We start from the raw sequence: 22,158 nt of genomic DNA on the forward strand, positions 1-22,158 counted from the left end.
TCGATTAAGTCCTTCAATAAGGAAACTATCCGAAATATGTGCGGCCTAGAACACAGCCAAAACCTAGCGAAAAACAGCGAGCCGCCGAAACGCGGCCTCGCCTGGCAGTGATCGACAGACGACTGGTGAAGTCTGGCCACTCTCTTCTCCACGCAGGGAGGAGAAGTCACCTGACCTCACTGACCAATCACACGCACTCTTCATTCACGCTACAGATACAAGCCAATCACAGAACAAGTTACAACACATGAAAAAATCTTTTACATACAGAACTCTGGACTTCCCCTAATCTGTCTCTTTTCAATTTCACCTCGAAATCGGGGACTCCCATTCTCGTTCTCTCTCCCACACCATGAGAGAGTAGTTATCACTCAGTTCCCATGCAGGGGGGAAATTACCGTCTTTATCTCGGTTGGCGGGGAAGCACTGTTCCTTTCTCACTTACACTTACAGGCCTCTCATGCCTCTCTTTCTAACCATCACACAAGCCCAGACACAGTACCGTGTTCTAGAATCATCCAACACGTTAATGCACATTATAAACAGCAATTATAATACAAATTACTTTACCAAATTAAAATAATAACCTGAAACAGTAGGCCTAAACAGGTAACAATCTAGAACAGCGGCTCATTTGTGAAAAATTACATAAAAAATAGTAATGATTAAAAACGTCTGTTAAAATACAAAATACCTTCTTAAAACACATAGCAAGCGAAAATAACATATATTAATAGCCAAAACGTCTGATTATACTGTCTCATAACATACACACCACTCTAAAAACATTGACTCATTTATATTTACCTATACAGAAAAAAGTTTAAAAGAAAATTATTTAATTCGGAGGGCAGGGTTCTGCAATGGTACATAACCCCCCCAACTTTTCAATTAAATTGACACTATATTTAATTGAAAAGTTACAAAAGTGAAAAACTAATCAGTGCAAACAAATACAAAAACATCCTTAAACTCCAATGCATCCTGTCATTACACTCTTGTTTATAAAAGAAATTCATAAACAATTATTTTTATAAATTACAAAGATTAATACAAATTTTCTGTTAAATTTAAAAATGATATTTCAGTTTTGGTACAGTCAACAATCCTCATCCCTAATGTTCTCTTAGTTTTATTAATACAAAATACAAGTAGTTCCAGAATTAATTTCTTCACAAATTTCAAGCAGTGTTCCCTGGTCTCCGAAGAATCTTCCTATCACATATCTCAACTCTGGTTGGAACAGCTGTGGACACCTCTACACAAACTGCAACAACTCCGACAAACTGAAATCTCGAAAACATAACTATCTCAGCTGCACTAGCTGGAACAAGAACTGCAGGCATTACGTCCCTCTGACCACCTGAAACCAATCTCGACGACAAAAACCATCTCCACGACGAAAAACAAACTCGACGACAACCTACTTCAGCTGTGGAGCACCTCGACACTAGCTGCAATAAACTCCAAATTGACGATGAACCACAATCGCCTTCTCAAGACGACAACTGCACGACGACGGATAACTCCTCTATTACCAGGACCCCCTCACTTTCATTTATGAATCAATCAATTCCTCCACCCCTCATACTTGCACCAATAAACTTTAACAACATTGCCAACTCAGACTGCTGACCAAGCTTCTGATTCGACCTTTCTGCTGCTGATGCCTTTAATTTTATTATTATGATTATTATGAAGATTTTTCTAATAGAATAAATACTGAAGATCTCATGAATAATATATATATGAAGAAACAATACGACAAATAGAATGACAAATACATTTTTAAACTTCCTTCCCCTCTCAACAGTGAATCCACTATCTCCCTCTTACGGCAGGTTGTTGACCCGTCTTCAAAAAGACGCAACCAAACCTCCATTTCATTTGGCCATCCTGTTCCCAGGGTCTTACTATACGGTATGGTTTAGGGGTGAAATACTCCACAGAACCAAAATCACCAGACTCATTTATTCTATGAAGAGAACGGGCTTGGAAATCTCAGCGGAAAGATTACTCCATCCAGTAATATTTTTGGAACTCTCAGCGGAGAGACTACTCCATCCAGTAATATTTTTGGAACTCTTAGCGGAGCTGTACCATCTTCTCCCTCATGACATAACATGCCCAGAAATCTCAACAGGGCTTCCATTTGTCATTCCAGGCAGAGGAATGTGTGTTGCCGAACCTATAGAACGACATGTAGGTCCAACAGACCGAGAGATCCCACTTCCCTATCATTCCTAACTCCTTCCTTCCTAGCTCCCGAGCTAGCCGAAAGGTAAGGGGCGCCCAACTAAAACCCTTTTAGCTGCTAGTCAGCTCGGCTAACCTACTGACTAAATTTAAAACAAAAAATTATACAAATCTATACACAAATATACACTGCACTTGTCATTACACATCAAGTTTTATGCTTTACATACCGTACTTAAATTTCCACAAAACAAGTTGACAATTCTATAGTCATGGCATGACAAATACTTCTTTAAGATATAGTCGTATGCTTCTATTCTTCAAAACAAAATTACATGAACTAATGTCTTTCCTCAGGTTTCAAACCATATCTCCCTTTCAGCAACAGCAGCACATATATTAACATTGATGAGGGGTGGGAGCGACCAAAGAGAAGGGATGCACCCTTGCAAAAAAAAAACATCGGACTCCATGCCGGAAACATATTTAAAATTAACCTCCTGGCCCCCCAGCTGCCTCACAAACCACATTACACAAAGAAAAAACATTTGCTGCTTATTTAGGACAATACAAAAATTTCACCTGAACTCTGGCCATCATGAACACACAACTGCTTCTGCAGCTTCAAAACTCGACGACTGGTTAGCATTAACGTTTAGTATTACACTTCATACCATTCATATAGGATGTTGTCACCCTGTCATCAATCCAAAACAAACCTTTATCATTACAAATGTATGGCACTTTAATTTAAAATATTAAACCTTTTCAAACTTTTATCATTTTCCGAAAACATAACTAATAATAAATTTCAGTTAACATCTTCCCATGACACAACATTTAACAAACCAAACATTCATTACCCAAGTGCAATGCAATTCTCACAATGTAAGCATTTCTTCACATAATATTTAGAAATTATCTACTTAAAAGGAATTTATACCATTATTAACATTATTGTTTCAAACAGAAAATATTCATATTAACATATTTATTTATCTTCCTTCTCTAAAAATCTGGTAAAAATTTCTGTCATAAATCTTATTTGTGCATTTCTATATTATACTATAACCATTCATCAAAAAATATAAAAACTCTACAAAATACAACATATTATTAAAAAGTACACAAGTCAAATAAGAAAAATTATGAAAAACATTATGAAAAAGGCAAAAAAGCAACAAATCTAAAACACATCAAATACGACAAAACTAGATTTGACTCCACCCCTCCATCTAGGCCGTGGGCCAAACACGCCAACACACACTGTTTCCAGAGGTTGCATCACCCCTGTCCATTTACTATTACTTTCTTTTGCCTTTGAACAGAACAAAAAACTGTTTACTATCTCAGCAATAGTTCTGTACACATGCTTCCACACCCAAAACCTCTGACCATTTTTCACCGTTTTTTCCACTTCATGTTCCACATGTATCAGTGAAAAATTTTTAGTTTGTATACTATTTGGCATACACAACCCACATTTTCGCACATTACTGCTTACGTTTTGACAAAATCTCCCTTTTATCATTTCTCCGCAATCTGCGAAACTCAATTCACTGATTATCTCCTCAGAAAAATCATCTTATCTATCTGTTTATCTGAAAACATTTTCATTTCAATTTCTACTTCTCTCATTTGTTTACACATAATCCTGATTCCATGTGTATTTCCCTTGGATTTACTAACCTTTTCAACCACATTGTCCACATTTCCCTTGTTTACCCCATCTAGGAATTTTTCACATTTATTCCCCATGTTTACATGTTCATGTACCTCATACCTAATACCTTCTACATTTTCTTCTGACAATATTATTTCGCTTTCACAAGTTTCTACATTAGTTTGTACATCAAGTTTACCCTCTGTATTTCCTAACTCCTGCAGAATTTCATCCTTCATCTGTGAAATTTCCTGTTTTAATTCCTGCTGTCCCTGTTGTACCTGTTCAATTTTATTTGCCATTTCCTGCTGCCCCTGTTTCATTTCTTGTTGTCCCTGTTCCATTTTTTGGCTGTTTTGTTCGGTTTTCTGTTGTATTGATAATAGTAGTTGCAGAATTTGGTCTGACCCCCCCATAACCTCAACTGGGCTATGAACAGTTGGATCTGTTCTCTGTTTACTTTCGGCAGAATGTTCCATGTTTTCAGTTACTTCCTGTTGACATGAAAAATCCTGTTCAATTAAACTTGTCTCAAAATTTGGATTTGACTGCTCAGAATCATCTACATTTTCCTGAAAACCTATAAAATCTGATTCGCTACTGTTGGTACTAGTGTTATCCATATTGACATACACAAATTACACAATTTTACACAAATACAAGATAAATTCTCAAAACCAATATAAATAACATAGTTTCCCTTAAATTTTCCACTTGCTATTATCGGCGACTCATCCCACGTTGTCCCGCGAAGTGACGATCTCGAAGTCCCGCGATGCGACGATCTCGATGTCCCGCGATGAGACAGGCCTGAAGTCCCACGACGCCTTGGGTCGCTCTGTCCCGCGAAGTACCGCTTTCCGCCGGTTCTCTGGAACACTTCACTCGCTGAAACAGCACGCCGTCTCTTGCCGCATTCGCCGCTCAGCTACGCCGAAAGTTCTGGAAACACGTCGCCGTTTTCTTCTGAACTGTTCAATATTTGTCGTAGAATTTGTTGTTCTTTGAGGTTATCGTAGTCACCAACTGTTTCACGAATGTTTATATTTTCCTCTCTGCTGCCGAAATGTTCGTCTTAATCTCAGGGTCGTGTCCAAATTCAAGCCGCGCGGCCGGGCGCCAATTGTAACGGTTCGTTACTTACAAAAATAAAAAGATTTAAAGCGTCTATTTTCGTTGTTTTATTTTTTCAACTAGAATGCATAAACAAATTGAACCCAATGTTTCATTCACTCGTTTCACACATATATCTGCCCGTCGAAAACTGCCCGCAGTTCACTTGATGAGATTTAAATAATAAAATAATAACGTCGATTAAGTCCTTCAATAAGGAAACTATCCGAAATATGTGCGGCCTAGAACACAGCCAAAACCTAGCGAAAAACAGCGAGCCGCCGAAACGCGGCCTCGCCTGGCAGTGATCGACAGACGACTGGTGAAGTCTGGCCACTCTCTTCTCCACGCAGGGAGGAGAAGTCACCTGACCTCACTGACCAATCACACGCACTCTTCATTCACGCTACAGATACAAGCCAATCACAGAACAAGTTACAACACATGAAAAAATCTTTTACATACAGAACTCTGGACTTCCCCTAATCTGTCTCTTTTCAATTTCACCTCGAAATCGGGGACTCCCATTCTCGTTCTCTCTCCCACACCATGAGAGAGCAGTTATCACTCAGTTCCCATGCAGGGGGGAAATTACCGTCTTTATCTCGGTTGGCGGGGAAGCACTGTTCCTTTCTCACTTACACTTACAGGCCTCTCATGCCTCTCTTTCTAACCATCACACAAGCCCAGACACAGTACCGTGTTCTAGAATCATCCAACACGTTAATGCACATTATAAACAGCAATTATAATACAAATTACTTTACCAAATTAAAATAATAACCTGAAACAGTAGGCCTAAACAGGTAACAATCTAGAACAGCGGCTCATTTGTGAAAAATTACATAAAAAATAGTAATGATTAAAAACGTCTGTTAAAATACAAAATACCTTCTTAAAACACATAGCAAGCGAAAATAACATATATTAATAGCCAAAACGTCTGATTATACTGTCTCATAACATACACACCACTCTAAAAACATTGACTCATTTATATTTACCTATACAGAAAAAAGTTTAAAAGAAAATTATTTAATTCGGAGGGCAGGGTTCTGCAATGCTACAACTATTTCAAGATCTGCAGGGGTAATTTCACTTAAAAAATTGTTGTCAGTTAAGAATAAGACTGCATAATAATTACAGGATTAAATAAATGAATGGTATTGAATGCCTTATGTTCTGCTATAATTATACTAATCTAGCAAAACCTCATGTAAGTTAGATTGTGAATATAGCTTTCCATGTAAACCCATTTTGATTCCACATTTAAACTTAAACTATTAATTTAATAATATTAAGGAGTGTTTTTAAAATCTTTTGGACATTTTGGAGTATTACATTTTAAAAAATCAAAAATTTAAATTTAGACTGCTTTTGAAAAAAAATTAAACTAATTTTTTTTAGGGTGCATCTGCAATTTTATTTAAAAATACAGAGATCATGCAATTTTGCAATTTTTTTGGGAAATGTAATTTATCATATTTTCTAAACTAGTTGATTTATAATATACAATAGGGGATACCTTTGAGCCATATTTTATTAAAATTCCAACAGGGTGAGGTGAGAAGTGTATTAAAATTATGCTGATTTTAAATGACTCATAATGCTGAATGATTCAGAATAATATTATTTAATTTATGTGTGTGTAGTTTTTTTCTTCACAAGTAAGACTGTTCAATAAAGCATTTGTATTTGATTATTAATAACTTAAATAATTTAACTACAATAAAACTTTCTGAATTGTTCAACAGAACATACTTTTTTTGAAGTTTATTTGTTTGTAATATTCTGTTTTGCAACACATTGACACAGTATGTTTGTGTCAGCTTAACTAATTTAAGCACTCAATGTAACTGTAAGAATGAAAGATTGATTGTTACTTCTGTAAGTCTCTCTTAGCTTGTGAGTGATGGATGTGCGGTCGGCTGGTGGCGCTACAGTGATATCATGCGTGGCTGAAGGATGAAATGTTTCCTGTTGGTACCCATCTTTTCTACTCTACTGCAGGCAGCACCACATAAACTACCAATTGTAGCTTCTATAACGTCTAATACATAATAATTGTTTGTCATCTGATTTCAGTGAGTGAACTGATGAAAGTAATTTTTATTTTTTTTTGACATTAGTATTGGCTAGTTGTTGAAAGGGTAGATGATCCATGTGAAACATCACTAGAAGCTGCATTATTACAGTAAAAGATAATTCATTAATCCAGCCTCTTTAAGGATTGGTTCATCCTTTAATCCAGCACCAATCGAGCCACTCACGTTCAGATTTGTTTGGGTTGATTCCGACTGATGACCTTGGCCGTCGGTGGCATTTCTGTGCTGCCGGCATGTAGATTTATTTCAGAGTTTATAAATACAGTTGGTTTTCATTTTTCACTACATTGATTCCTGTTTACTAGTTGTTTACATTTTACTTTTTTACACTTTGTATTCCAATTTAAACTTTATTGATTTTTGGTAATCCCGCATGGCCGTGGTCCCAGTTGTGCCAGATTAAATACTTTCACTGTATTAGGTGATGGATGACTGTGGTGATGTGTGCTGCCTTCCCCTGCGCATCTGACTTGTATTCGTGGATGTTCATCCAGACGTTCGCGTACAGCATCCTGTGGGACCTGCAGTTCCTGTTCCGGAACCTGGCGCTCATCGGGGCGCTACTGCTGGTGCTGGCCGAGAGCCGGGTGGAGGGGCGGAGCCTGTTCGCCGGCGTGCCCTCGCTAGGCAAGTAGTCATGTTCGATGGCCCTTTGTGCTGCTCAGGCTCTGCTCCACCCTCCATGTTGCCTGCCTGCCTACTTTTTGGTGTTACCTGCTAAGAGTCAAGCAAATATTAATGATTAGTTCTGTCATCATCATTTACTATAAGTTCATTTTATTGTGTTCCCACTGCCAGGTATTGCATACAACTTTACTTCTTTATTCCCATTTTCGAAATCATTAATTATTAAGTTGTGGAATAACAAAAAAAAATTATTGAATGTGTCAGGTGAAGCCGAGTCTTAACATTGTTTTGAAGCAGCTTTCACAATGCTTGGAAATGCATTTGAAGCAAGGATATTGAAAATGTTCAATTAAACCTACTCCATTATCACAGTGACGCATGCAAGCTCTGAGTGACCGTGGTTTCTGAGGCATTTTGCTTTTGTAGTGAGGGTCAAGTGTTGTGTCAGAACCCTTTAGCTTGACTCAGCTTAGCACACTTTAATGTTGGAGCTCTCATTTTCTCAAGCCTGTGTGCATAACAGAAGATTACTGGCATGTACCTATGGTGAGGGAGAAGTGGGGGTAAACATAGCCCAGTAACAGGTTGTGTGGGTGTTTCAATAACTCGTGGAGAGGAGGGTGATACATTGGTGCTATTCTTCCACCTTGAATTTTGTCGTCTCCTGCTGACTTTACGGTTATGTCAATAGGAGGTAGGAGTCCCTGCAATGAATGGTGGTCTTATTTTTAATATTGTTATAAAAATCCAATTGCAGTTTGTTTGGTGCGAACCGAGAGATGTAGATCATGTTGGAGTTGCCAGGCAGACAGGTTACCCACTATGTTATTGGGTCAGTTGAGAATGCAGGTTTAAAATAAAGTATTTATGTTATAAGCTGTTGGAAGCTACTGTTTTTAAAATTAATTACTAAAGGGTGCCACATATTTAAATTTAGAGAAGTAACTGGTAGAAAGCACTCCTGTCTGCCATCCATAATGATTGTGGCATCTGCTATTCTCATAGTGCATAGTGTGAAATAAATTAATGTTATGTATAATATCTATATAGTGCTAAATAATAATTAAAGACTTAATATTTTGTAGTAAATTAAAAGTATATTTAGTCTTTTAAATATCTAAACCATTCTCTCTACAGTTATTTTAGTTCTGTTCATTTAACGTATAGTTATTATTTTATTCATATTATGTTAGATGTATTGTTCAGTAATAAAATTATAGTGGCGTGTTAACAGTGTGGTATTTTAAATGATGTGAAAACCAAAGCCAATCATCTATTCAACTTTTTGTCTAGCCTTGGTTTAATCCAATATAATTACACCCAACCATCTAAAAATCTTTTAGACTTTTGTCTATATAATTTAACTCTTTGTACAGTAATGCAAGCTGTCAGCGTGCTTATTAAAGATTTTTTATAATCTGGTTTTAAATAAAAACAGTGCTTCTTCTTTGTTCAGATATTATAAAGACAGTACATAATTATCTGGGTCTTTGTAACTGCATTAAAAATTACGACTGGTCATATTTTTACAATTCTTCAGGTGTTAATGATCTTGTTAATCGATTAACAAATTGTATTCTTGATAAAATCAATACCTTTGTACCATTAACTTCAAAAAAGACAGCTACATATCCTCTATAGTTTTTTAGATAATTAATTCAACCTTTTAAATCGAAGGAATACTTTTACCTACTGTACAAAAGAAATAACAACTTGTACTTATATTCACAGTTCTCTCATTTTCGCAGATTAGTGAAATCCTCTATGAAACGTGATAAAATCCATTGGACCAGAACTATGAACAACAATATTCAGAATAACCCAAAAAAATTTTTTGCCAATTTATAAAATTAATGAAAGGTGGTTATTATGAACAAATTCACTAAAAGTACAACTTTTACCTACTGTACAAAAGAAATAACAACTTGTACTTATATTCACAGTTCTCTCATTTTCGCAGATTAGTGAAATCCTCTATGAAACGTGATAAAATCCATTGGACCAGAACTATGAACAACAATATTCAGAATAACCCAAAAAAATTTTTTTGCCAATTTATAAAATTAATGAAAGGTGGTTATTATGAACAAATTCACAAAAGAAATAACAACTTGTACTTATATTCACAGTTCTCTCATTTTCGCAGATTAGTGAAATCCTCTATGAAACGTGATAAAATCCATTGGACCAGAACTATGAACAACAATATTCAGAATAACCCAAAAATTTTTGCCAATTTATAAAATTAATGAAAGGTGGTTATTATGAACAAATTCACTAAAAGTACAAGGTAATATTTTCAATGATCCTATTGGGCTACCAAATGTATTTGTGCACTATTTATCTAGTGTTAAAGTGACATAAAGTTGTACACCTCTTGTGACTACCTCAGACATGTCCTCTGATTCTATACCTGTCTCTATCTCAGAAAGCCTTATACTGGGGTATCAAGGCACTTAAAATCTTCAAAATCCACAGGGCCAGATGGCATCCACAATTTTATTCTAAAAGGGTGTTCCCACTTTTTAGCACCTCTTCTTCATCATATTTTTAACACCAGTTTGAATACTGAAGTTTTCCCTGATAAATGGAAAATAGCATTACTTATTTCAAATCACAAAAATGGTTCCAAATTAAATGCAATTAAATGCAATTTTTTTTTTACTTTATTGATATTTTAAAAAAATTTGAAAAAATTATATTCAAACTCTTAAAATTTCAACTTCAAAATAAATTATCTAGTAGCAACATGGGTTTAGGACAGGAATATCTACTTCTAACTTCCTTACATTTCCTAATCCAATATACAACAAATTTACTAATAGAGGACAGGCTGATGCCTGTTATTTCAATTTAGCTTAGGCCGTTGATACTGTTAACTATTCGTTACTACTTAAAAAATGTCCAATTTTGGTTTATGTGGAAATTATATCAATTGGTTTTCAAGCTATCTTAATAAAAAAAAATTTCTGTCCATTAAAAATTATAACTCTGTGTAATGCTTGTTCCAGAGTTCCTCAGGGAGCTACTCTGTCACTTCATCTCTTTACTATTATTTATTAACGATATCAGCCAGGTTCTAAATCACTCAATTGGTGTACTCTTAGCAGACAATCTTAAAATCTACAAAATAATAACTACATTTAATGATTGCCTACTATTACAAAAAGAAATTATTGAATAGTGTTTTTTTAAAATCTGGTTACACTTAACAATGATAAAGCAAAGGTAATAAATATCTTTTTTTTTAAAGGAAATACAATCCAATTGAATATGACTATAAATTAGAGAATTGTTTCATCTCCAAATCCTGCTTTATAAAAGATCTTGGTGTCATTTTCAATTCCAAATTATATTTTCACAAAAATGTTGATTATTTATATGCTACTTCTCGAAGAATGCTTGCCCTTTTATGCTACTAATTGTGATTCAATTACATATCTCCCTCCCTTTTGGCATTAATCAGATCTAAATTAGAATATTACTTAATTATCTGGAATGACATCAAAAAGGCTGACATTAAAAAAATAGAAACTGTACAAAATTGATTCAACTAATTGTATTAAAGGATTTTTTTGCCTTCTAATGTAACTCCCCTCGCAGATCGCAGAGCCTGTTTGGACTCGCTCTTTGTTCATAATTGTTATGGTTATAAAATCAAATGCAGTTATCTTCTTGATGATACCACCTTGAGAATTCCCCACATTAATTCTCATTTATTTTTAACTTTGTGTTCTTTTTATAATGAAAATGACAGTATTTGTAGACTTCTAGAATTATAATAAACTTAATATGAAATCTTATAATTGATAAACTCTGGTACAATTTCTGATTGAAAAATCTAATCTTTTAATTCATTTCAAGTTTGCTTCTATGATTAAATATCTTTTAATTAATTTGTATTTATCATTAGTTCCTTGATATGTTATCTTCTGTTAATGTACTAATTTGTTTTTTCATGTTATTGTTACTGTATTTGATCATTTTCTGTATAATATTTTTAAAATTGCAGCATATAACACTTCATTGTATATCTTCATGTTTTCATGTAGCCTTTTATGTTTAATATTGTCTTAATTGTTTTATGTCCTGTCACTGTATGTGTTATTGTCTGTCATAGTCATTGCAGGTATGTGGTACACCATACTTACGTATGTTAACTGATTGCAGATGCGCCTACCTGTTGTGGTCCTTCCTTCAGGGGGAGATGCCTGCTCTTGGTGCCAACGTGGGGATGTGTCCGCGTACCTGCAATGACCTCATTGTCCTCATTTGTCTTTGTTGTGTGTATTGTGCCCACCAAAAAAGTCCTTAACTGTTGGTGGGCATGTAACAAATATAATTAAAGAAATAAATTTTAAAATATCGTCAGCTGTTGTAGAGGGCGGATGGTCCGAGGGTGGATACTTGACAGAAACTAACAGACATTTTTGTTTGGTTGCAGGGGACAACAAGCCTAAGAACTACCTGCAGTTGGCAGGACGTGTGCTTCTGGCCTTCATGTTCATAACACTGCTGCGGTTCGAAGTGTCCTTCCTCCAGGTGAATCTCTTATTTTATGATAGGCATACAGTTGAACATAGCTAGTCTGAACTCATTGGGACAGAGACCAGTTCGGATTGGCGAAAATTTTGGTTACCTGAGTTAATTCACTGTTGAATCTTTATAAGCTTAAATAGGGCAGAAAATCATAAATTAATTTCAGTACAGTAATATTGAATGTTATGCACGCAAATTTTTTATGTTGGGTTACTATTTGAATTGATCGATACTCTTACAACATTACTCATATGGCGTATAGTGTAGTGATACTTGACCCCTCATTGTTTTCGTATTCAGTTTAGCGCTGAGCTGTGACATTTTATCTTGTGAAGTGCGTATTAGTGTCTCTTAACTCTTAACCTCGCTGGGATGGCTTTTGCTTTTAAAATGGCATACAAGAGAAAACATAGTTCAGTGGCATTAAAAAACAAACTTAAAAGTATTGAAATGCCTTGATAAAGGTTAAAAGGAACTAAAGTAGCTGCCAAATTCTGTTTTGGAAAATCAACCATTAGTGATTAGAAGAAAAATTGAGAAAAAATTGAAGTTTTGTGTAACATCATCTGAAAAAACAATTGAAGAATGGCATACATCTGAAATTATAAAAACATAAATACAGCAGTGTTTTAGTTTCCCAGGAAACCCTGTTTGTGGTCCATTAATTTGGGGAAAAGCCCGGCAATAGAATAAACATGAGTGGTAACCTTAATTTTACTGCAAGTAACGGATTGTTAGACTGTGGAAAAGGAAGCGTGGTGAAATACGTCAGGTTTCAATTATTGGTGAGTCACTGTTGTTAGATCATCTGGCTGCATTAGCCTACGTTTCAGATTTGCAAAAAATTCCAGACCTTTTAAAAACTAAATGTCAATTTGCATCTTGTGTTTTACACTCAAAAAAAAAACGTGAATGACCAGTGAATTATTCAAAGACTGGTTTCATAATCAGTTAGTCCGTGCAGTAATAAAATTTAATAAATAAAATAGTTTACCACCAAGAGTATTACTTGTTCTTTATAAAGCTACAGCACACAGCTAAACAGATAAACTTGTCAAAGGAGATAACAAAGCTTTTTTTCTGCCACCTAATGTTAATCCACTGCTGCAACTAATGGACCAGTAAATGCTTTGAAACATAAAATGTGCACATAAAAAAATGCTTCTTAAAGTTATCTTAGAGTGATTGACACTTGTTTAACAAACTCCATATCCTTTAAAAGTTCAATATAAAATATGTGTTCAACTGGCTCTCCGAAGCATGGAAAAATGTAAACAACAATCAGAAAATCATGGACAATATTTTGGCCACCTTAATGTACATTGAGCATGTAATGAGCATGTCTATGTTCTACATCTTTTGCAACAATTCCTGGGTGTGAAGGGACATAGGAAATCTTACTTGGATGATATGTTTGGAAATCGATACAGAATACCATCAAGTTACCCTCTTTTATCGCATAATTGTTGCACCCATTTTTTATGGCGTCAAAATTTGGATTAAAAAAAAACACTCATGTAAACGTCGCATGATGTTTTTGGTCCTGCTATTAGATTCCGAGCGCTTTGTGTAGTTATCTTTTCCGTATAAAACGATGTATTTTTAAGTAGAAATTTAATATTTATTTGACATTACCACTTACTTATTTAATTAACAGAAATACGAAGTTGTCTGATGTGTAAATTTTCTTTTAAAGACGTTTTTAAACATTATAACCTTTATCTGTTCGTCTGCGTCGCCACGGTGTACCGCTTATAAAAATGTAGCCAGCACTAGTTGGCATCATTCATGTTTGGTTATGTTATTTTCCGTATAGAGCGCGCACATGTAGTCGAATATCGATATCTCGCTGATACATGAAACGTGCACGCTCTGTTGAGTGCCAAGTCAACTACATTTAATGGCCCGCACACTGTGGTGTGTACTATGACGATAGTTTTGCGTTAGTTCAGGCTCGCGTTCTGGTCACAGATTTTGTTTTTCTATTTAAAGTTGAAGAAATGTTATTAATTTAAATTATTTGGCGTACTCTTGTACACTCCACTTTTTAATTAAACGTACTTTCCATGAATGGGTTTTGTGTTTATGAATAACTTTACCAAACAAAAAAGTTTTTTTCGCATAAACCTCACACCCCTACTTTTCAAACTTGATTTTAGTATAAAATGTGCAACGATTATGCGATAAAACACGGTATGACAGATGGGGAAATTGTTTCTCTTGTTACAATGTAATCTGATGAAGAATCAGACGACATATCTCAGCTGACTTCCAGTCTGAATTTGCAGACTTGATTTTAGTATCAAATGTGCAATGATTATGCGATAAAACACTGTATGACAGATTGGGAAATTGTTTCTCTTGTTACACTGTAATCTGATGAAGAATCAGATGACATCTCAGCTGACTTCCCACTCTGAATCGGCAAATACATTAGAAACAGCCCTGTAACACATAGAGCAGAATGCTAGTGCTACAGCTGTGTATGTCACGTTTATGAGGCGATGGAGGGACATGTGATATATGCTATTTTTGATCCATTACGCCAGGAGTAGGCAACCTGGAAATGTAGGTGATCTACTGTTAAGTCGCCACATGTTAAAATGATCTACTGTTCTGTTTTATTGATTATACATAAATAAGTTTACTTTCACACATTTACAAAATAGTCTCTCTATATGGTTTTTTCCTGGTAGTTTTAAAATACCCTACTTTTTATGGTTACAGTACATAAAGAAATAATTATAGAAATAACTGAATTAACGGAGGTCTGTTAGTTATAGACGAAACACTAAAAATTACAATAACATTGAAAAATATCTCCACTTAGAGGGAAACTTGGCAGGAACTTTCCTTAAGAATAGCTTTGATGTTTGGTGACTATCTAGTTACACTGAGACGAATGCATGATTCCAAATGTTCATCAGTTATCCTACTCCTGTACTTATTTTTGATGACTCGCATAGGTACGTTGAAGCAAACATGGCTCTCACTCGAAGTGCAACATCAGTGAGCACTGGCCTTAAAACAAATGTAATAGTAAACGTTGTTGCACGGCCAACAATCGTCACGTGAATATCAGAAAACAATATTTACACGCAGTTGTGTCCTGTTTAGAGTATTTGGCGTTATAAATCAACGGCTGTGAACACGATCAGAGATAAGAGATGTCATCACAAGACGACTCTGGTTTTACAAAAAAACAATCTCGTTTATTTTCTAACATCGGTTCGTCATACATGTATGCATAAACTGTGGCTGTGTATTTTTAAATGGCATTCGTTAAATAAACATCACGATTAAAGCCATTATTTTTGTTACATACTTGATGGTTTTGAGGTTATTAACCGTTATAAACAAGGATGACTTGTAAACTACGTTTTTATTCTGGCAGGATTGCCAACATATATGTACCCACAAAAATTCTCTGAGTTTATTATAACTTCCTAAACGCAATACAGTAGAACCCTGTTATAATGTTTTTCAAGGGAGCACAAGAAAAAAACATTATAAGCAGGAAAACGTTATAAGCAGGAAATCTCAATTTAGCACTTAACAATGTTCGAGCTTTGTACCAATGGACTCACCAAGCTATGTAAACAACTTTAATGTTAAAACCAAAGATAGTAGGCCTATACTTGATACATGAATTTTCTGAAACAAGCCAACAATTTTTCAACTTCGTCTTGTTCCCTGGTTAAATTTTGTTTGTCTTTAAAGATACACTGCCACATTTTTTGTAAAATTGTCTCATGATTCATGATGACAACATTAAGAGTGAGAACGTCTACTCCTTCACCACCTGAAAATGTTTAATTATGGGATTCCTACGTATGAATGAAAAAAAGAATTATTTGTAAGCAATAGAAAACACTTTTAGTTATGCCCTCGCTCAATGTTTGGCAACTTAAATATCGCAGGACTATGTACATGCATCTGAATACCCACTGGAATGGCAAGGAAGAGAAGAGTTGACTAAGGGTGCCAACTGACACGTAACTATGAACATTGTGTACCTTCAGTATATTGCATAAACTTTTATTTTAACAAACTTCATGTATTGTATGGCAGTGATTGTAAACATAAACATACATAAAGGAAACTTTTTATCGTAAGTGTTGGAATAATTTGGTTTTAAAACATTTTTTCCCCATTTATTGAATGTTAGAAAGCAAACATTATAAGCAGGAAATTACACTATTTATGAACGTTATATGCAGGAAATAAATACATTGTCCTTATGGGGGAAATATTGGGACTTTAAAAATATGACATTATAAGCAGGAAAACATTATATGCAGGAACATTATAACAGGGTTCTACTGTATGTATTTCTTATTTCGCTTTCAATACATTTTCTGCTACTATAATTTCCTTTCTGTTAGCGTGTAGAAAACATCAAAATGTAGCCCCACATCCGTGACATTTGCTATCAGATGAGATCAAGATGGCTACACTGCTGAACTGAGTATCGTGTTTGTTTATATTTTCGTTACAACAAAGACCGTTATGCAAAATAACACAATTTTTTTTATTGTACTGGCGGCTACAGTTTTATACCTACTCAAAAATATTTGTAAAGTATCAGTATCATTCGCGAAGTGTTTTTTTTTTTTTATTGTTCCTCAATCAGCTAACGAAGAATTGTTATATTCTTGATGTTTAAATTTCATTTAAGACTTGCAGTGTTTCGTAGTGGGTGGAAAAATTCGTGAATTTTCAATAACGCTCATGATCTACTAAATATTTTCTCGTGATCTACCAGTAGATCGTGATCGACACGTTGCTGACCCCTGCATTATGCCAATGCAAAATGACTGAGTTTGTGAAAAGGAGAACCAGTGAAGTATATTACATTACCGTACAGTATTATGTTCAGTACTGTAAATTGATAATCTAAAAACATGTGTAAGTAATGTAATTGCTTTATTGTTCATTTATCTGTAAAATAAATTACGTACTTTTACTAAGCCGAATATAGGTTGCTAAAGACAGGTGTTTTTCGCGATGCACGAAATCGCGAAATATTAGCGAAATTAATATACACAAACTTAAAAATGTGAAATTATCAATTACTTAGAGAAATCACGAAAAAAATTAGGAAAAAACACACTGAAAATAGCTAAACGTCCGTATTTTTATGACTCGATAACAGTAGTCGATTATAATTGATTGTTAACGACTTTCGATAGTCTAGGAAGTCGTATTTGTGTCGCGCTATCGCCTCGCCAGAGTTGCCACTCGCCACAGTTTGTTAAAATGGTGTGGATGTAATCAAGCGTTTTTGCTCTGTTTCTTTTTGTAAAACTTTGATTTTAAAATGGTTGTAACAGTATTTGACAGGGCGGCGGAGTTTGCGAGCGAAGGATTCTATGTCTTTGACAAAGTGCAAAAAATTCTCATGTGCAAGTACTGCAACGTTAGAATAGAGTGGCAACAGAAAGACACGTGCTTGAAACACACAAAAAACAGTGCCTCGCATAACAAAAACAAGGAAAGTCAACAATACGGTGCAAAAAGACTAGTTTCGCTGGAATCAGCCTTGTTGACAGCAAAAAAAGCAAAATTTGACAAGAATGAGATCATTATGTCAACATCTCGAGCTTTTATCGAAGCGAACATCCCGATTTAAATCTGGATGACCCGAAACTTCGTCAATGGATGCACAAGTGCATTGCAGGTAGGGCGTACAATATTTTAAGTTTTGTGCATTCTTAAGCAGATAAACAGAACGTTACGAAAATAAATTTTGTTAGGCCTACCTACTCTTGAAATATTCATATAGCTGCGAGTCGTGTTTTTTACAGCACTTATTGGAAAAAGTTGATATAGCCACAGGTAAATATAGACGTAACTTATTTGTTTTTAGGTTAGGACTTGAGCTTTTTTTTTGTCAGTAAATTTTTTAAAACAGTTCCCAGTACTGTGCTTTGTAACATGTTTAGGCCTAGTAAATATATGCAGTTTGTAAAATCTGAACAATGCAGACAAAAAAGTTTGTATAAATTGTGCAATAATATCTTGTGAATTATTCTACTCGGAATTGTGGTAGGCCTTACAGGTTACAGAGTTTAAAAGGCATACATAGGTCTAGAAAAGTATTTATTTTTGTGGTTTGTATAAGAGAGAGTTACATTTAATTATGTTACAGTAAAAATCTTACAACATTTTTTTTTTTTTTAAAGCCGCTGGGAACTTGCCGTCTGCCAGTAGAATACGGAAATGCTCTGCATAGTTGTTGAATTGTTGCTTGTTCTGTGCAAATATTTGGTAAAGTTATGTATGAAACTGTGTAGTTCTACTCTTAAATGACATATTAAACACATTCATGTAGAACTTATATTTATAAACCTCATATTGCAGTTTTAAAATCAACGAAATTTTGACGAAACTACTGATAAAATAGCGAAAAATATACCGAAATCATCTCGTAAAAAGTAACGAAATTGTGCAAATTTTTTCACTGAAAGCACCTGTCTCTTTAGATTGCACATTTTATGCTGATTTTTTTGTTTAACAAACATGTAGTGCAACCCTAACCAATTTTTTCACTTTAAAAACTAAAATATTAATAACATCACGAGTAATTAAAAATTGTTTAGTTAAAACATCTTGGTAGCATGTGTAAAGCATCATGAATGTCGCCATTGTGCTACATCTGCCACCCGCCTAGCTAGCATCGGGTAGTGACGTGACTTGCTGGGCTAGCATTCCGCTAAAAGTTAATCAGCTGAAGTTTGGTGTGTGTGCATTTGGTGAATGCGTATGGCCATTTATTGAGTTCATGGTTCTCCCTCCCTCTCCATGTACTGGCACCTTACACAATCTTCACATGTCTATCTCTACAGGATTTTGTGGAGCACCTTTGCCCAAACATTGCGTGAGATTTCCCAAGCATTCATTTGCAACATTTCATGGCAAAACTGCAGCCATCTTTGGTGTTTTTAAGTGCAGCTTCAACTTCCTGCACAAGTGAAGTAATGTTTATGCTAATTTTTATAGAAGGAAAACTGATGATAATGGGTAGCTATGCTGCTTCTCTTCTTTTTGGGGAAAGGGTCAGGTGAAAAATAAAATACGTAAAATAAAGTACAATATGAGTGACAAGGGTATAAATAATAGTATTCTTCTCCACTAGGTACTGCAGGAATAGGAGGGGTCATAATGATGTTTGCTAGGGAAGGGGGGGGGGGGGGTGAATTGGGTTCAAGACCTACAGTAATAAAGCAGTCCAAAAGAGGACACAGGGAAGGTTAACACCAGTGCTGTATTTCGTACGCATCAATGAGCTGAGACACGGAACAAAGACTTAACTTGTTGTATCTATTGCATTCTACTGAAGACAGATTTATGGGTTGATCCCTATTCAAGGATGACCCTTACGGTGTAAATGTAGGATTTTTGTATCCCAAATTATAGGTGTGACCCATATGCAGAGTGCACCATGTGAGTAAATATAGTATTTAAAAACTATCTGAATTTGTCAATGATATTTACTGTATTTCGTTGCATAATTGTCACACTTTTTATACTAAAATTGAGATTGAAAAGTAGGGGTGAATCTTTTGTATGTTAGAAATGCATTTTTGTTGTGGTAAAGTAATTCAAAAAACAAAACATATTGCAAGAAAAGTACATTTACATAATTTAAAAGTAGAGTATACAAAAGCATGCCAAATTAATAAGTCATGCAAAGAAAATAATTTTGTTCGACTTAAAATAATAATAAATAAAAATATATAAGTCGTAACAAACTCATTACTATCGTAGTACACACTAACCAGGAAAGAGTGCTGGGGCTATCAAATGTAGTTTACTCAGTATGAGACAGCGCACATGTTGCTTGAAATTGTCTAGATATCAATATTCGACTACGTGTGCGCACTCTACATTTTTATACATGGTACACAGGGGTGATGAACTCGAATAGATAAAAGTTATAACGTTTGAAAAGTCTACAAAAGAAATTTACTAATTACATGACTTGGATTTTTGTTAATTAAATAAGTAAGCTGTAATATCCGAGCGAATAGTAGATTTCACTTTAAAATACATTGTTTTATACGGGAAAAGAAGTTCATGTGCAACAACTTACATGGAAAAGAATAACAAATAACTTATTGAGAAAATGGCAGGACAGAAACGTTTTACTGTAATTAGATACTGTATTTTCCCATCATAACTACCATACTGCCTGACAGCAACTTGAAAAACTGATTGCTGTTGCACAGTGTTATATCCTGTTATGTTTACTACATACACAAAGGGCTTGGAATCTAACAGCTGGGACTAAAACATCATGCAAATTGTATGAGAGAATTTTTGTTCTTCCAAATTTTGACACCTTAAAATAACATTGCAACTATATGCGATAAAACACTAATTATTTTAGCATATTTGTAATTTTTTTTAAATTTACTGATTTTGTTTCTAATTGGGTTTTCGGACTAGCAGGGTTCGTTCTGAGGTTACACTGTACTTTCAGCTGAGCCTTGCACACTGGGAATGGAAAAATCGTCCGTGTGACATCAAAAACAGAATAATTTGGTAACTTATTAGCTGTTTCTACCACAACTAACCAGCGTAGATTTATAAGAAGCAAGCAGCTGTGTATTTTTACGGCCGGTAATTGCAGGGCCTGTGCCGAACTGAGGTGGTGAGGGGAAAATGGGGAATGAGAAATGTGACGATGAAATGTATATGAGTGGTGAATGAGAAGGGGAATGGCTGTGAACATGCCAGGATCTTAGACTTGTAACTAATTTTCATACCTAATACCACTAAATGCCATAAGTAGATATCAAGTTTCAGGAGGTTTTCAGCTCCACCATTCATCGTTCAGTTGCTAAAGGCAAGAAGGGAGGTGTCTCTATTCAGTGTTACATAAAGAGTTTAACAACTAAGCGCAATGATAGTAGTATTCAATAGTCATCGAGCAGTTTATATTAAACATATAAAAATACATGAGAGAACCATATTGCACCCACATCTAGTTTTGCATGTTATTGAATTCTAGTGATTCCTATTTTCCTCCAAACAAAGTCTTCTGTTTATCATGTTTTGTCTTGTCATTTACAGGATAATCAACTTCGTTTCCCTTGTTGGTAGTAACTCTAAATTTTTTCTCCAGTGGTTTATTTTTGTTATTAGTCCTGTGTGAATATTAGTTTTTTTAGTTAAAATCATATACGAATATTGAATTTGAATTGTAAGAATGAGAATTAGAATCCCACAAAAAAAAAATTCCACGTTACTTAATAACTTCTAAAAAAAATTAGACAAATAATACTTAAGTGAAAAGTTAGGGTAAGTCAAGTCAGCTACAATAATTATATGAGAAATGTTTTTTAAAATATTTAAATCATGAAATAATTTTTTTTAAATTATGCAGCTAACCTAACATATTGTGTCCTAATGTGGAGTCAGCTAGTGTAAATATTGAAATTATTTAATGTATTTAATAATTTCGGTTATTTGGCCTACCTCTCTCAGTTTTAAGAATTGTATCAAGAAGCTTGTGTCTGAAAATCAAGGTAAAGTTTGTCAAAAGTATGTTAAATACTAATATCGTGACTAGACCTTGTAATAAAGTGTATACTAATTCAAATGTACGGTTGATATTTGTGTGTAATGTTTGCCACATCGGTGACAATACACTTTGACATGCACAAAATCACACTTAATAAAAAAAACTTAACTTAAACTAATTTATTTTAAACTACAGATGGAATTTGTTATTAATCTCAACTTCAAAGCATCTAACAATTCTTTCACTTGAGTGAATTATCTTTACTATCAAATGTTAATTATTTGGATGTCATTTATTTTAACTAACTTCAGTCCGGTAGAGCTTGGACTACTGGGTACGAAACTTGCAGTACCAGTCAACCAAAATAGCAATACGTTATTCCAATA

At 34.7% G+C, this 22,158-nt stretch overlaps 2 protein-coding genes across 2 annotated transcripts in view; one reads left to right on the top strand and one right to left on the bottom strand.

Annotated features, from left to right (window-relative positions):
* LOC134529689 (uncharacterized) overlaps positions 1 to 22,158 on the bottom strand; it is a 117,825-nt gene that overhangs the window by 64,871 nt on the left and 30,796 nt on the right. The window lies entirely within an intron of this gene.
* The window catches only part of LOC134537575 (surfeit locus protein 4 homolog), a 55,740-nt gene that overhangs the window by 14,004 nt on the left and 19,578 nt on the right, over positions 1 to 22,158 (top strand). The window contains exons 3-4 of the mRNA XM_063378163.1: positions 7,572 to 7,704; positions 12,149 to 12,246. Of these exons, the coding sequence (XP_063234233.1) occupies positions 7,572 to 7,704; positions 12,149 to 12,246 (231 nt within the window). The remainder of the gene's footprint in view (positions 1 to 7,571; positions 7,705 to 12,148; positions 12,247 to 22,158) is intronic.

This window comes from Bacillus rossius, chromosome 1 (assembly GCF_032445375.1).
Source record: "Bacillus rossius redtenbacheri isolate Brsri chromosome 1, Brsri_v3, whole genome shotgun sequence".
NCBI classification, from domain to species: Eukaryota; Metazoa; Arthropoda; class Insecta; order Phasmatodea; family Bacillidae; genus Bacillus; species Bacillus rossius.